Source organism: Sminthopsis crassicaudata, chromosome 1 (assembly GCF_048593235.1).
Source record: "Sminthopsis crassicaudata isolate SCR6 chromosome 1, ASM4859323v1, whole genome shotgun sequence".
In the NCBI taxonomy this organism is placed as follows: Eukaryota; Metazoa; Chordata; class Mammalia; order Dasyuromorphia; family Dasyuridae; genus Sminthopsis; species Sminthopsis crassicaudata.
Window position 1 is genome coordinate 636,504,772 of NC_133617.1, and position 17,731 is coordinate 636,522,502.

Sequence of the window (17,731 nt, forward strand, 5' to 3'; positions counted from 1 at the left end):
TTTTATTCACATAATTCTAATTCACTTTGCAAAACGGTTATACTGTTTCACAGCTTCAAATGATATTGCACTAGTATGTCTTTGTTTCTAGAATCTCTCTGACTTCAACTATTCTCATCTCTTGTCCTCTTTCCTTTTCATGTTGTGAAGTTGTTTTAATTTGCATCTTTCCCATGCATCCAAATGTGATTTGGAACATTCATATAGTTTGTTAAGTTTGCAATTTTTGGAAAATTGTTTATTTTTACCTTTTGACCATTTATTGGAGAATAGCTTTTGGCCTTAATGTATTTTCATTAATTTTTTTTATGTCTTGGTTAGCAAACTTTAAAGGAGATATTTTATAAAATATATTTTCTTATTCAGTTGCTTTTTTATTATTTCCTTTGCTAGATCTTGTGATTTTCCAAATTTGGCAAAGGTACTGAAATGGTTTGCCATTTCCTTCTCCAGTTTATTGTACAGATGAGAAAAATGAGGTAAACAAGATTAAGTGACTTGCTCAGAGTCATAGTGTTTAAGTAGCTATTGGTCAAGTCAGACAATATTTCTTAAGTAATTGTATCATATTTTTATGTGCTAAAAACTTTAGTACCAGGAGTTTAGAAGACATTTGGTCTAACTACTTAATTTTATAATCCAGGAAATTTAGGCCAGAGGAGATTTAGGAAACTTCTCCCCTAAGTTACCAACATAATTTAATAAATCCATTTCCTCTGATTCCCAAACCAGTACTCTTTCTAATATATCACACTGCCTACTATGTGCCTAAAGTTTGCTAGACTTTGTAGGATATATAAAGAAGGAAAATATATGTTTTACTACTTTTTATATTCCACACTAAGCTTCTATTCAAGTATAATATACAGTTCTATCAGAGGTAAAATTTTATGTTTTTTATGTAGCATGAAAAGCAGGGCATAGCCCCATGCTTTATATACCAAACTTATAAAAACCAAATTTACCCACTGTTTTACCTAAAAGGATAAGAGAAAGGTTTCATCTGTAACCTTCTATTCAATAAGATTATTTTAGATATCTAATTTTTTTTTAAAGATTCATTTCTTCCAGAAAAACATTGCTACATTTTATTTTATTTTTAAATGATGTATATACTAGTGTAGTAGCCTATGATTTTAAAGATTCATTTCTTCCAGAAAAACATTGCTACATTTTATTTTATTTTTAAATGATGTATATACTAGTGTAGTAGCCTATGATTTTATTGACTTATGTGAATGTTTTGTCTATTAAGGGAACTCTAGGGATTGTGGCATTATGTTCTGTGTAATCCCCAAAATAATTTAATTCCACAGAAAGGACAAGAGGGGGAAGGAAAGAAATGTCCAGATTTGAAAATGAAATGTCTTCAATTATAGTAAAAAAGTTTCAAGAACAATAATTAATTAGTAAGAAAAAGAAACTTAAAACTATGACCTCATCTATAATACAGTATACATTTATTAAGTACTTACTATGTCCCAGAGTCTGGGGAAACAAGAAAAAGATAGTCTTTGCCTTTGAGTTTAGGGGAGCATGATGCTGGTGAAGTTGAAACCAAGCAGAATAGCAGTTGCAGAGGTGGAAGTGGCTGGAGCTTCTGAGCCTTGGGTCAAAGGGAGCTCTGGGAGGAGGAAGTGGAAGTCCGTAACTGAAGCAGTCTCCTGGTAAAGAGCCCGGTGCTCATATGTGATTGTGTAGACAAGGGCAGTTTCTTTGTGGCTGTTTGTTCTTTTTCTCCTTCCAGCAAACTGGAAGGGGATGACGGGAAGGGTTGAAGGTGACACACTCACAGTAGCATTTTCCTAGCAGTTCCAGCAGTTGCTTTAGGCTTTGATAAAAGGTCTCCACTTTCTTAAACTTCTAGGTTTTAAAACAAAAGAAAGATTGTTTTTTGTTTTTGTTTTTTTTCCTATTAAAGAAAGTAGTAGGGCCAAGAGGCTTTCCTAGTCCTTCAGGAAGCTGGATTTGCTGAGCCCTACTGCAATAAATCTAAAAGTCTGAAAACAAGTATGGCTGAGAGAAGTTTTAAGACTTAAAAGCAATGAATCTTTTAGGCCACTTGTTCTGTATATACTGAAGACCGAAGTCCCATGCAGTGAAACATGGAATTCACAAGAAAATGGTAAAACAAAGTTCAGTCAGAGAGACCACTGTAACTAGATCAGTCAGTTCTGATGGAGAGCCCTCTACCAAACCAGTTAAGTCTGGTCATTTTGTTTGGGTGCTTATCCTAGTCTAGCTGGACATGGAGGAAGTCTAGAACTGGAGACTAGTATTGATTCACACCGATAAGAGAAAAAAGATTCCTGGGGAAATGGAGGCTAGTCGGTATTCAGACTCCCTGGTGGAAAAAGTGGTTTACAACCCTGACTCCTGGTCTTACACTGTGTGACAGGATGGCTCAGCTTCCTTGTCAGGGTCTTGGCTTTGTTTTAAAGCTTTCCCAGGACTTCATTACAGGTCCAGGAGGCCACTGTATTTTTTATACTACTAAAGTTTCATTTGCTTTTCACTGGCTTCAAAATTATCCACAGACATGGATTTCCATGAAAACAAGAAAAAGTTTTAGGTGACCCACAGCTTTTTCTTTTTTCAAATCTCTGTTTCTTTTAGTGTTTGTTCTCAGAGCAGGTAAGTCCTGATAACCATGATAATTTGATAGTGATTACATTTCTAAAGGCTTTTAAATACTTTCTTCACCAAAGCACAGGAGTTTTCAGGGTTTGCCTTTGTCCCTTGTTAGAATCAGAACTTAAATCCACTTTGGTCTTCCTCCTCCTATCCTAAAACTTTTGTTCTTTCAGTCACATAATTCCAACAGAAATGTTCGTGGTTATAGTTTGCTGATGTCCCCAAGAAAACTCCTTTTTAAAAACTAATCTTTTAAAAAAGTAATTTTTCTACTGTGGTTTAGCTCACCTCTGTTTAGCAGGCACTAAAGAAAACTGCTTTAAGAAGCAGAGCCTGCACACTAATCTTGGAAATACCATAGCCATCCCTTTAATCTGATAGCACCTCTTGCAATAACGACTGTCTTTTCTGATCAGAAATGACATCCTTAACATCAATAGGCTCTTAGACTTTTCTGACAGGAAATATTTTCTAAAGCGTATAATCAGTTATAGGGTGTGCTTGTCAATAAGTTTTCCTGCAAAAATAAATCAAAAATTCTATCAGAATAGCATTATGGAAGAGTCCTTTCCCCTTATGCTCCCCATGAAATGGTCATGCTTGAGGCTTAGGAGAATTTTTATTTTGATGAAGGTTGTATACTTAATTTGTTTTCTGGCCGTTTCCAACCAAAGCACATAAATTTCTTGTCCTCAACAGGAAGAAAATGTTTGTGATCTGGACACAGAATTTTTCTGATCAAGACTGTGCCTACTACATATTCTACTACCATTGTTTCCTTCAAGACTCTGTGAATTTCCCCATTTGATTTCACTCTTTTCTCAGCACAGGGAAAATCATTTGTATTGTAGCTCTTTCCTAGGCAAAAACTGAGCATGATTTTTCCTTTTTCCTTTGGCTTCTGCCTCCCCTCAAGCTCTGTTCTTCCTCATAGGTTCGTCCTATGTGTAAATTGTCCAACCTAGTCCAACTCATTTTCAAAATGAGAAAAGAAGTAAGATCTTTAGAGATTGTGAGTTACTGAAGGTAGCAAGTGATCAAAGTGGGATTGAAACCTAGGTTTTTTAAATTCCAAATCCACTGCTCTTCCCACTCTATCAATTAGCTAGATTCTTAATTCCTTCCTGCTTCAGCTTGATCATCTGAAAAAACGTTTTTAACCTATTCCCCCAAAACCCCACACATCCACATATTAACCATGGGCATGTGACTAAGGTCTTATTCAAACAAGAATAGCATACACCACCAGTTTTTTCCAGCCTTCAGCAGTCAGTGATCAAACATCTGTTGATTTTGAGTTCTCCCAGCAGGTATCACATGGATAGAAGAGGGATCCTGAGATTGTTCAGAGCCAACCTTTTGTTTTTGAAGATAGACATCCAGAGTGGTAGCCAGACAAATTTCCCCTACAGAGAATTTAGTAGGAACATGCAGGTAACCAGAATAAGTTTATACCTCAAACTTTTGTACATCTCCATAGCTGCCCCATGTGTAGATCAAATATATTTGAAGAAATTGTAAGAGATTTCTCACAAGATGGCAGAGAATAAGAGAGAGAGAGAGAGAGAGAGAGAGAGAGAGAGAGAGAGAGAAGAAGAGCAAAAGAGAGAAGTGCACAGTGTGTTGTGGACAGCCTAAGATCCCCTTCAACATCATTCTTTATGCCTAAATCATGGACCCATTTTGATCTTATCTTGGTATGTGGTGTTAGTATGGGTCCATGCCTAATTTCTGCCATACTAATTTCCAGTTTTTGTCAAATAATGAATTCTTATCCCAAAAGTTGGGATTTTGGGTTTGTCAAACATTAGATTGCTATAATTATTCACTATTTTGTCCTGTGAACCTAACCTATTCCACTGATCAACTAGTCTATTCAAAGACAAGTTTCTAATAAAATGATGATACACAGGCAAACCTCAGATATTGTAATTTGTTTCCAGATTGCTGGGAAAAAAAATGTTGCATGAAAATTTCGGTTTCTCAGTGCATATAAAAGTTATGTTTATATTGTAGTCTAATAAGTGTGCAGCAGTATTAAGTGTTAAAAATGTACATATTTTAATTTAAAAATACTTTATTCCAAAAAAAATGCTGAAAATCTCTGAGCCTTCTGCAAGTTGTAAGCGTTTTGCTGGTGGAGGGTCTTGTGTTGATGTTGTGGCTTGACTGATCAGGGTAGTAGTTGCTGAAAGTGAGATGGTGTGGCATTTCTGTAAAAATAAGACAGTGAAGTTTACCACATTAATTGGCTCTTCCTTTTACTATTTGGAGGCCAATGGAGATTTATTAATTTGTCTAATTTCAATATTCTTTTACTTCAAAGAAGAGGGAGGCTTGAAAAGAGGGAAAACCATGGTGAAATAGCTGGTCCGTGGAACAAATATATACAACATTTAAGTTCAAGTTCACCATCTTATTTGGTTACAATTTGTGGTACCTCTAAACAATTACAATATAATAACTTCACAGATCACAGACCATTAAAACAGATATAATAATAATGAGAGGCTTTGAAATATTACTCGAATTACCAAAAAATGATGTTAGCACACATGCTGTGGGGAAAAATGGTGCTGACAGATTTGCTTGATACAAGATTGCCCTAAGGCAGTAATTCAGCAACTAAAACTAGAATCTCAGAACAGAGAACAGGATGATAATTATATACATATGTATATCTATATCTATATAATATGATAGTTAGCATTTATATAGTACTTTATATAAATTATCTTATTTGATTGTTAGAAGTAGGTGTTATTGTTATTCCCATTTTACAGATGAGGAAACTGAGGCTGAGGGAGGTTAAATGACTTGCTCAGGAGCTAGTAAGTATCTGAGGTATGCAACTCAAATGCTCCAAATCTGAAAATCTCTCCACTACATTATTTAGCTGCTGAGACTGCTTGAAAGGCAGAATAAGTGAAGTAAAGAGATAAAGAATGAAGTGTGCTTATTTTCCCATAGTCTGTACAACATTTAGGAAATTACTCTTTCTAGGGTCATTTTTGGCTTTCTTTAAGAAGGCATTTCAAATTGCTTTGATTTGCATTGCTTTGATGAGTAATGATTTAGGGCACTTTTTCATATGAACATAGATAGTCTGGGTTTTTTCCCTTCAAACTATCTCTTTATTTCCTTAGTTATTTATCCATTGGGGAAATGACTCTTTTTCTAATAAATTTGAATCACTGCCATATATATCTTGGGAATTAGACCTTTATCAGAAAAGCTTGCTGCAAAGATTTTTCCCAGTTAATTTTTTCTCTTTAATTTTTAGCTTTATTAGATTTGTATGCACAAACCTTTTTAAATTTTATGTAATTCCTCTTGTGATCTTTTCAGTTCTTTGAGTGTGTGCGCATCATGTGCGCTTCCCCTTAGTTCTCCCTTCTCACCAGGAATCCCAAACCAAGAGCTCCATCCTCCTGCCAGTGCTCTCAGCTAGCAGCCCCCTGCCGGTTTACTTCTGTACTCACCTGGTGCCCTCGTTCATTTTTCCCCAGGGCCGCATCTCAGCAGCACAGTTGGGCCTGAGGTTCCCCCAGTCTTCCTGGACTCAGACCCCCAGACTCACACAACCTGGCAGGTGAAAGTTTCTGTGGTTCCTGCTGAGGTTCTGGCCAAACCCAGCTAGCCCTAGGGGCTTCCCTTGAGGTTTTTTGCTTGGTGAGGTTTGCACTTCCTATGGCTTAATCCTGGCCTGGGGTCTTTCTTCAAATCTTTTTGGGTTGTAGAAGGACACCTACTCTGCAGCAAGTCTTCTTGATTTTTCACACATCTATGTTTGCCCTGCACCACGAATTTGCTTTGTTCGTGGGAGAAATCTAGAGAGTTTGAAATTTTCTGACTTATTCCTGTCATCTCAGAATTGTTCTCCAGAAGAACAATTTATGATAAAACATCAATATTATAGAAATGAATAATTCTGAGGACTTTTGAATGTAGAATGAAATAGGCAGACCAGAAACAAACTTTATACATCTTTGTAAAAACAAATAACTTCAAAACCTACAAAACCTATGATCAAAACAATGGCTATCCATTACAAAGAGGTGATAGATTTAGGGTATAAGATTATGTTTTTTGAGTATGTATGTCTATCTGTATTCGTGTTTTTAGAGAGAAAGAGGATGAGAGAGAGTACCCTATTGAGGGAATTTATTTTGCTGTACTTTATATATTTTTTTAAAACAAAGATAAAATGTTTCCACTCTTAGATGAGGCCACTGTATTATTAGTTTTATTGTTTTACTTTGCAATGAGAGAATTTTTTTTTTTTTTTTTGGTGAGGCAATTAGGATTAAGGATTAAGTGATTTGTCTAGACTTACAGAATTTGTAAGTATTAAGTATCTGAGTTTGGATTTGAACTCGGGCCCTCCTAACTAAAGAGTCTGCATTCTGTGCCATATAGTGCCTCAAGTGATCTTTCATGAACTAAATTATCTATTAATATTTTGGATATAAAAAGAAATAGGAGCTCTTCATAGATAACTTTGAAAGGAAAATTGGTGGAATAGGACAGAAGATTCAGAAACCTCACCAGAACATGGATATTCTGCAAAATATAATGTCCTTCTTGGACAACAGTTCAAAAATTTAGTGATACAGTATGTAGTAGAGAAATGTTGAAGGCAAAAATTTAAAAGCAAGATGAAATATCTACAAAAATTGACCTGGAGAATAGAGTTCAAAGAACTACTGATTTCTAGAAAACAAAATGAGGAAACAAAAAGGCTGATCTGAATATATTTCAGGAAATAATTATTTAACTACCCAGAGGTAGTAAAATCAGTGAGCAGATTGCAGTTCAATTGAATCCTTAGGTCATCAGTTGAAATAAATCCCATTTCAAAATTATCTAGAAATATCATTTTCAGATGCCATGATTCCCTATATATATTATGTTTTGAGGGATTTATTCTTTGGGTTAGAGTCCAGTCCTCTCTCTATTCCTAACATCTAATGAAAATGCTCTCTAAATGAATAGTTTATTGATAAACATCATGGTCATGACACTAAAAAATGAAAGCAAAACTCCCATGAACAATCCATTTTATAATTAAGGTTATAAAAGGATATGTTATAGTTAGACAGATCAGGGCTACTGAGTAGAAGGAAAGTACATCCTGCTACGATTAACACTCAAGGTTAATTAATCCTGAAAATTAGAGCATAATCCTACAAGAAAAACAAAATGGATTTCATAAAGATTTAATGACTTCCAAACATTCCTTTTTAACAAAATCAGAGTTGTGCACAATTTGGACAGACAAGGCAAAAGAGACCATAGCTTGAAAGGATAAGGCTTATGATGCTTTTATCATAAAAGATGGTAATTCTTTTGGAAATTAGACCTAGTTTAAAGGTCAAGGAAAAAAATCTGGACAAATTCTTAATCTGAGAGTTCAAAAAAAAAAAGTATTCGAGAAAAGAGAAGAAGAAACTTTGTGTTGTTTATTAGGCTTCTTCACATGCACTCATTCATTCAAACATAGAGGTGGAAGTGGAGGATGTCATGTCAGAAAGAGGAAGTCATAAAAAGAATAAATAATAACTGATGTTTATGATATTAATCAAGTATGGATTAAGCATGTGATACCTGCTAATCACTATGTTAGGCATTGAGAATACAAATACAAAGAATGAAACAATTCCTTCATTCTATGAACTTAATGAGCTTGCATTTTAAGCAAAAAATAAAATACACAAAGTAAAAAAATAGATAAATACAAATATATATTAAGTAAGTATATATAAGGCAAATTTAAATATTATAAAGGGAAGTTGTGATTGACATCAGGAAAGGCTTCATACAAAAGATGCATCTTAAAGGAAGAGGAGAATTATGAGACTTAAATAAGGTAAGGATGCATTTCAGGCTGGGTAATTGGTCACTACAAAGAACTTGGAGACTGGAGAGTCTGAGTGAGAAACAGATGGTGCACTACTTGGGCTAAATTACAGAGTAAAAGAAAAAAAAAGTATGGTATCTAGTGAGGCTAGAAAGATAGGTAGAGGCCATATTGTGTGGGGATTTAAAAACTAAGCAGAGGAGTTTATATTTTATTTTAAGGGTAAGGGGAAATCACTGGAGTTGAATTGATAGGAGAATCACATGGTCAAAAATGCTTAAGGAAAATTATTTTGGCAGCATATATAAAGTGGACTGGAATAGCAAGAAACTTGAGACAAGGAGGCTAGCCAGAAGAATGCAATAATCTAGGGAAAAGATGAAGTTGTAGGGAGCTGTGTGAATGAATGGTAATTGTCATATGCAAAAGATATTGGCAAGATCTGGCAACTAATTGGATGGGGTAAGGAGTCCAAGGTAATCCTTAAATTACAAACCTGAGACATTGGAATGATGGTGATGCTTTTGGCAAAAATAAGAACAGTTAAGAAAGGGATATTTGGGGTAAAAACCAATAAAATCTGTTTCAGACAGGTTGAGTTTAAGATGACTCCAGTGACTCCAGGGCATTGAGTTTGAAATTGATGGTATGAATTCAAGGGGTTGGGAAATACAGATTGTGGAAGTTATAAATCCCCATGAGAGCTGATGAGGTAATCAGAGAAGGCAGGAAGGCTCAGTACAAAATCTTAGGAAACACTCTGATCACTAGATCACTCTAGATCACTAGAGACTAAGAAGGAGCAGTCAGATGGGAAGGAGGAGAATCAGGAGACAATAGTGTCATAAAAAGAATCCAGAGGAGGGATGACTCTGTCCTTGTTCTCCTCCTCTCTATCTGACTGCTCCTTCTCAGTTCAAAAACTCAAACTTGGCAGATGGATTAAGATGAATTAGCGCTAGGAAAAGACCATCAAATTTGACAATTAAAAGTTATCAATATCTTTGGAAAAGGCAGTTTCAGTTGAGTGATGACGCCAGCTAAAAAGGTGAGGGAGAAAGAGGAGAGGGAATCATATTGTCCAAAGCCATACTACTTGTTGGAATTCAGAAGGCACATAATCTCTCTGTGCCTCCTGTTAGATTCAATCATCTGAAGATTCCTTTAAGTTCTAAGACTGGAGAGGAATTGATAAGACAATGGTTATATAGGTTTAGCATGGTGATTAATAGTTGTCTAGTTCAGTACTATTAATCACCATGCTAAACCTATATAACCATTGTCTTATCAATTCCTCTGAGTTAACACCTTGTTTCAAGTATTCTTCTCAGAGTTCTGCCTCATTACAATAGCAGAACTAATTGTAATTAAAGGAAAAGTTCACTGATTTATGAGAAGATCCAGATGATGAGACAATAATCACAGGTGATGACAGTGTGCCTCCTTTAGATTAGTTCTAATAGATGTATTGTATAAAAATGCCATTAAGGATCTCACCAAAATATTAGAAAAATTAGATATGATATATATTTGATTATGGAATCATAATTAGGGATTAGGGATCATAAGGAGTATGCTTATTTAAAAATATTATATTATTTTTACAAAAAAACTGGTCATGTGGCAGGCTGTAAATGTAAATGTATATGTAAAATGTATAAATAAGCACAGAAAGAGAAATAGTATATAGATCACAATATGGTAAAAATTATAAAGGAAATATGAATGGTTGCCACACATATGGAGACTAATAGCATCTTAAAGAATGAGTCAAAGAATAAATCACAGATATTTGTAGTAATGAGACAAAATATATAGAATGAAGTTAAAAGTGATCCTCAGAGAGAAATTTGTCTTGCTATACTTTTAGTAACAAGAGCAAGAAAGAAAACACCAATAAATAGAAAGCATCCAACTAAAAAACTAAAAGCAACATTAATTTGTAAATAAGCACAATATTAGAATATTTTGTAAATTAAAGTTTAAGAAAACTGAAACCCAAAAGTCTACTGAACCAATAAAATAAAATTTTGGTTTGCTTTTTTTAAAAAATGAAACTGAGAAACCATTAGCTTATTTAATTAATTACAGAAACAGAAAAAGTAAATCATTTAAAAGAGAAGGGAAAATTTCTGAATATAGAAAGTAAATTTTCAGGCATTACTATACCCAATTATATGCCAACAAATCTGAAAATGAATACATAATTAAAAAACTGTGATTACCCAAATTGACAAAAAAGGAAATAGAATCTAAACTAACTTCAGAAGACAGCAAGCAACATAAATGAACTTCTAAAAGAAAAAATTTACCTGATCTAGATGGTTTAATAAGTTAATTACTTCAGTGTGATCATTCTTCCAGAACTACTTAATCAGATGCTTTGATAAGCTGTGTTCCTGTTCCTTCTGAAGGTTCTAGTGTTAACTAACACTGAGGGACTAATGTTTCTAGTACTATAACTCAAGCCATTAAGGACCTCTCCATTGATTATGAACCAGAGTTACTTTACTAAGTGCCTCTAAGTCTTATAATTGTTACAGAAATACCTCTCCCCTCCCCCACAACACACATATATACACACAAAGAAAATCAGTCACACAATATATCCAAAGACAGTGCTGTCAACTTAGAACATTTAGCCAAAAGATAAACTTATAGCTTGCAAGTTATTTCAGTACTTTTCTCCAATCTTGGAGTTCTCATGAAATTCCCCTTAGATGTGTAATATTTTTCTGGTTCATGATCTCTGTCTTTCCTCACTGTATTTAGTTTGTGATCAGTGTGACTCTTAGCTCCAAATGCAGATACTGCCATCAGCTACTGATGCTCCAGGGATACTGTTTTCTACATTCATAGTGTCAAATCCAAATAGAAATAGATCCATGCAGCTGGCTTAAATGCACTAAATGCACCAGTTTACATTATCTATGTTGTATTACAATCTTTATTTTGTTAAAATTTTCTCAGTTGTGTTTTGATGTAATTTTGATGTAGCTCCAGAACAGTCCAGGATGGGAACACAAACTTTTCTAACCATTGGAAGTTCAAGTGCTTTTCTCTTCCCAAGGGCAATTTCCTCCTACGAGTCCTTCACTTTAGAATTTAACCATTACTAGAATGTATGATTCCAAACTCATTTATTCAAAGCCAAATGGGTAACTGGTCTTTGAATCAATAAGATCTAAATTCAAATTCTGCCTCAGACACTTAATATCTACCTGGTTGAATTAGATAACCACTCAGGTCATTTCAGCTCTAAATCTATGATTCTGTGATATAGAATATCATCCCCCTAACAAAATTAGAGGAGAATGGAAGGTTAGAATTTTTATATTGTAGCTATGGCAAAAACTTGTAGCCAAACATCATATCATCTCAATTATATAATAGTAAAATGCATCTGTTAGAAATATAGTAAGAATGAATAGAAAAATGAAATTTGAAGAAAAAACATTTTATATTTAATAAAAGTCAAATACAGAAAATATATGAGGAATTCACATAAATCTATTAGCCTTTCCTTAATAGACAAGTATAGCCAAAGGATATGACTACTTTTCAAAAGAAAAGGTTGCCGATCACCACCTAAAAATGTTTAAAACATAATTATAAATTAAAGTTAAAACATTCTAAGTTATTACTTCATGTACATTAAACTGTTTAAAGATGGGATAATGTATTGTGTGGTGGTTGTGGGGAAGACTAAGACAAGGTTTGTCAAATCCCTGTTATTGGAGTGGTAATTGGAGTCATCTATTCTGGAAAATAATTTGGAATTTTGAAGGAAAAGTTACTCTTTTTTAAAAATTTATATTTCACTTAGGACTGCACATAACAAAGAAGCAAGTAGCAGTTATATGTGTGTGTGTGTGTACATATATATATATATATATATATATATATATATATATATATATAATATACGTACATACACACAAACATATTTATATGTCCTTATATGTTTATAGCAATAGTGCTTTTGATTAAGAAACTGCAATCAACATATGATGGATTAACAACCAAAAAAAGGAATACATATGGTTATACTTAGGCTAGGATGAAATTTCCAATTTAATTAATACCACCTTCCCCATAAAGTCTTCTCTTATCCTCTAGATCTCAGCTTTATAAACTGTGGTTCATGACCCCATATTGGGGTATCATCCTTGAATGTTGAGGTCTTGAATATGATTTATTATCAATAAATATTTGAGGTATATGCTTATTTTATGTACATATATACCTGGGGTCACGTAAAAAATTGCTCAAGCAAAAAAGTGTCATGAGTGAAAAAAGTTTAAGGAGCTCTGTCTTAGGTCGATAAGGACCATCAACTTCAGACTTCAGTTAGTCTTTTCTTTTATAATTTTTTGTAATGCCATGTAGCATTGTGTGTAGAGTAATATATATGGCCTATTTTCTATCTTCTGTTGCTAGATTGTAAACTCTTTGAAAGTAAGTTTTGTATCTTCCCAGCACTTAATACAACATATAATGTTCATAATGACTTTTTAAAAATATATAGCATGCAAGTATTCATATAGCAACATATCAAGTTAGTTTACACTGTATCATTGCCAAAGTTTTTCAAAGTCAATTAATGAATGTGTCATAGTTTTATGGAATTTAAAGAAAAAATAATTTAGAGAAAGGATAAATTAATAAAAGTAGAACTAAATTACCATCTGCTTTATTCAAATCATAAGCAGCTATATTCAGATGCAATACATATCTAATGAATGACAGTTTTAATAAAGCATATGCTGGAAAAGAGAACTGACCTAGATTGGATACAACAGTTATACTGTAATTCTTAAGTCAATGTGAAAATCTCCCAAAGAGATTTTCAGTTTGAAGCAAATACTACTAAGTTGAGGAATTAACATGTACTAACTTGAAGCCATTGGTGCTTTTTTTTTTTTTTTTTTAATTTACAAATGCAAAAGTTTCATAATTTTGAAGACATTTCTAGCTATTGGTATTTGTTATATAGTAGCCTTTTTAAGGCTTTGTAAGGTTGGAGACTTTTTAAAGGAGGAAAAAGAAGGAAATTGAGTGATTGGTTTGGCATCTGTCAGCCAGTACCTTTAAGCTGTTTCAGTAAACATTTCTAATTCACAACATTTGTTCTGAAAAAGACATAGCATTTAAATCACTCTAGGGTTACTAACATCTTCTTTTGGCTAAAAGTTTGCATGCCCAGCTGCAGCCATAGGCCTACTGAATTTACCTAGCCAACGCAGGAACCAATAGGAAATAATTTACAGTTCCTTAATCCCAGTTTAGGAAGAAGGTGGAAGGCAATTTGGAGAAAGGGACCCCCTTGTCTTATTTGATTTCATTCCTCCAGATGACAGAATTCACTGTGTATGTAGAAGACATCTTGGGGATGCATCTGCTGCATGATAACAGATACATTTTTCCAAGTCATGTGTGTATATTTCATCATCTGTTCTCTTGGTCTCCAATAAGTAGTGACCGCTTGTGTCCTCCCTGCAGCCTTGGGAATGCTAATCCCAAGAGGAGAAAACCCCATGCTTTAAACTATCTTTTAGATAGTCTTCTTGCTTTCTGTGACTTCAGTAGATATATGCATGCCCTCCCACATCACAGAAGATCTCTTTGGGATGCTAAGACTAGCCCTCTGGGTGATGAGTTATTCCATCTTTAAGTAGAATGGTCTTAGAATAACAGTTTATTTTTCAACCCCAATTGAGAATCATTCCATCTTAATAAGACTTTTCAGGCCTTGTATTTCAAAAACATAAAGAATTCACAAGGGGCAAAGGTTACCTTCATGTTGTAATAAGGCATCACCTCTGGAATAATTGTTATTGTTTTAATTAATTAATAATTTTAACATTAAACTATTCTAGATTAAAGTTTTCCTAGTCCAGATCATGAATTCTCTACCTTATTAACCCAGCTCTTGAATACTTTTTAAAAAAAATCTTTTCTGCAGGTATGCTAACATATCTCTCATTCCTTTTATTGGGAAGCACCATATGACTGATCACAAGTGAGATTTTGAGTAGTTACAACACTTTGATAAGGGAACATGGGGAAACAGTCTTAAAAAAAAGTCATAGAAATAGATTTAAAAAAATAATTTGACAAAATGTAAACTACTTCTAGCAGGGACTATTTTAATTTTTGTCTTTGTTATTCCCTAGTGTTTTGCACAATGCTTTGTACATAGTGAGTGCTTATTGATAGATTCTCTTTCCCTTTCTCTGTTTCTTTATCCACATGGAAGAGATCCAAAGCTTGTGAAAAGGCAATCACTGTCGGTCAGACTGTCATCTCAAAACATCGGAACACACGATATTATAGCTGCAGAGTAATAGAGGTGACATCCCAAACCTTCTATGAAGTTGTGTTTGATGATGGCTCCTTCAGTAGAGATACTTTCCCTGAAGACATTGTGGTGAGTATGTTTGCCAAAGTAGCTATGTATTCTATGGTGGATGTATGTGTGTGTGTGTGTGGGGTGAATGTAAGCAAACTTCTCAGGAACTTTTCTTTTGACCTTTAAGACAAAGATCTTTGACTTAAATATTCGATTCATTTTTGTTATTTTCTACTGCAAAGAACTATTTTTTAAGTCTTCTCAGATTTCTTATTCTAATTCTAATTAATATCTATTATCTTTCACTGAGAGAATTCAGACTAATGTTCCAAATTCTATTAGTTAAATGAGAAATGCATTCAGCCAAAAAAGGTGAAATAAGAATTCACCTACTCTCTTCTTTAGAATATTCACACTTCTAAATTTTTTATTGTAATGGGGGATATATGTTTTATTAATCTTTCCTGACAGCACATTTGAATCTATGGATGTTTCATGTAATATTATAAGCCATGAAGAAAAAGTAATGAGCAATTTATTGATTCTTTCAATGCAAAGCAGGAAATGGTTTCTTTAATAGTTGGTACCTCCTCCCCTTAAAAAATAAAATAAAATGTCTGTGAACACATGGTATATTTATAATAGAGGAATTCACATTTTGTCAAGCTGTTTACCAAAAGAATATTTGTAATGCAAGACCTTTGAAACATAAAATTTTAAATAATACTAACCAAAATTTATCAGTGAACATTGTGTTATTCCTTTTTTAAGTCACCTTGTAATCCCCAAAATATAAGGCAACTGTCTCAGGATAAGAAAAAGATCTTTAATAATGTTTTCATATTGTTTGTACTTTAAAGTAGTTCCTTAATGATTCTTTAATAACACATTAAGAGCAACTGAATATTAATGTAACCTGACACGATTGTTTGTACTTACCTCTATGATTTGTTTCTCATGAGGATTTTGAAATATTGATCTACTCACTTTGCTTGTGCTAACATTTTCAAGCTTTTAAGAAAGACAAGTACATAAACACAAGTGACCTTATTTAAAAGATGAGAAAATAAACAACCTGTACAATACACTGAAGTAATTCATTTGCATTTCTTTTCAAAGCCAGTACTTTCATTCTATTTGATCATAGCTACTGGTGGGCAGTAAATTCCCATCTATTTATTAAACTCAAAATGGGGATTATAGTAAGAAGAACCATAACCATTTTAGCCCATCATAACAATTTACTGCTCTGGGTACAAGTATGTTACAAAAAAACAAGAAAATAATGGATTTTCTATGGATACCAAACATAGAGATAACTGTACTGAGCTACAACAGAAATAAAACACATGGGGCAGGTTTCTGAAATGTTAGCCATGAAGGATGGAGTAAGGACTCCCTAAGGGGAAAGATTGTGCCATTACAGAGAACCTTATGTTCCTACTTGGATAAAATTGGTTTTTTAGGTACTCCATTTATTTTGGTAAGACATTTCACCAGAAGAATGCTTATAATGGAAGACTATGAAATTAAGATTGAATTATATAACTCTAATGTTTTTTTTTTCTTTTTTAGTCACCTTCATTGTAAACACAATAGGAGACAATAGCAAAACAAAAGAATGAATATGTCATTTCTCATGGCATATTTATCCCCAGCAGATTAACAGTGCTTTGTACATGAGAAGCACCTACTAAATTTTCTTCTTAGTGAATTTAATTGAATTGTATAGTAGAGGGAAACAAGCAATAAATAGAACTGGAATTGGAGGAGGTAGGTCACTTAATCTGTATGACCTTGAGCCAGTCAATGAGTTTTCTGAGCTTTCTTTTCTTATGCAATAAAAGGAGTGGGTTCAATTAGGTGCTTTCAGATGTCCCTTCAAGCTCCAAATCTTACTTTTTTGGGGGAAGCTTCACAAAGTAAGGCACAATGGATACTTGAATGAAAAACTATTTCTGAAAGTTCATATTTCTGTTTCAAACCTTCAGACCCTTTTCCTTTGGATTTCTATTACTTCCTGCATAACCCTAAGATTCTATTAAGAATTATCCTTTGACTAGCATTTTGGAAAACTTTTTGTGCTCTTTATACTTCCTTCTACAAGTCTCTGCTTTTAAAAATAATTATATGAAACTCCCTTTCCTTTCATTTTTCTCATTCTTAAAATAGAGCAGATGATTGCCCCAAAATACCACTCAGTGGTCCTTTGTCTTAGTTATAAGAAACACTTAGAAAATTTTCAAAGCATTCTGGAGAACAGAGGTTAGGGTTCAAAAGAAGTTATGCATGGTTTTGAAAGAGAAATAAAATATTTTGTTGGATGTTGTTTAGAAATGTCTGTTGTCATTTTTGGATCTCAAAAAACAGTTAAGAAAAATTGTTCAGATCTTAAATTATTATTAGTAATGGAGAAAAGAGACAGAAAGTAAGGGGCCCAATGGCTTCCACTTATTCTTGATATCAAATAAAATTCCACTATTTGTTGTTTAAACTCTTTCATAACCTAACTCCAACATATCTTTTCAGCTTTATTATACGTTATTACCATTTATGCACTCTTCAGTCTAGCCAAACTGCTTTTTAATGCTGTACTTCATATACAATATTCCCACTCCCATCTCTTATGTGTTACTCGGAATTTTCTCAATGCCTAGAATGTAATCCCTTCCCGCTTCACTTCTTAGAATTTATATTTCTTTTCAAAATTCAGCTGTAGCACCATCTTGTACATTAGAACTATCCTAATCCCCCGTCTGCTAGCACCAAGCATCAAAATCACCAGTTATATATTTAGGATGTATGTACATGTGTGCATCTATATGTATATAGATGCACACATGTATACTATAGATGTATAGATATAGATATAGTTATAAATATAT

At 33.7% G+C, this 17,731-nt stretch overlaps 1 protein-coding gene across 13 annotated transcripts in view; it reads left to right on the plus strand.

Moving 5' to 3' along the window:
- KDM4C (lysine demethylase 4C) overlaps positions 1 to 17,731 on the plus strand; it is a 433,156-nt gene that overhangs the window by 371,526 nt on the left and 43,899 nt on the right. For all 13 annotated transcript variants that reach the window (XM_074282887.1, XM_074282892.1, XM_074282890.1 and 10 more), the window contains one exon: positions 14,754 to 14,924. In XM_074282887.1, the coding sequence (XP_074138988.1) occupies positions 14,754 to 14,924 (171 nt within the window). The remainder of the gene's footprint in view (positions 1 to 14,753; positions 14,925 to 17,731) is intronic.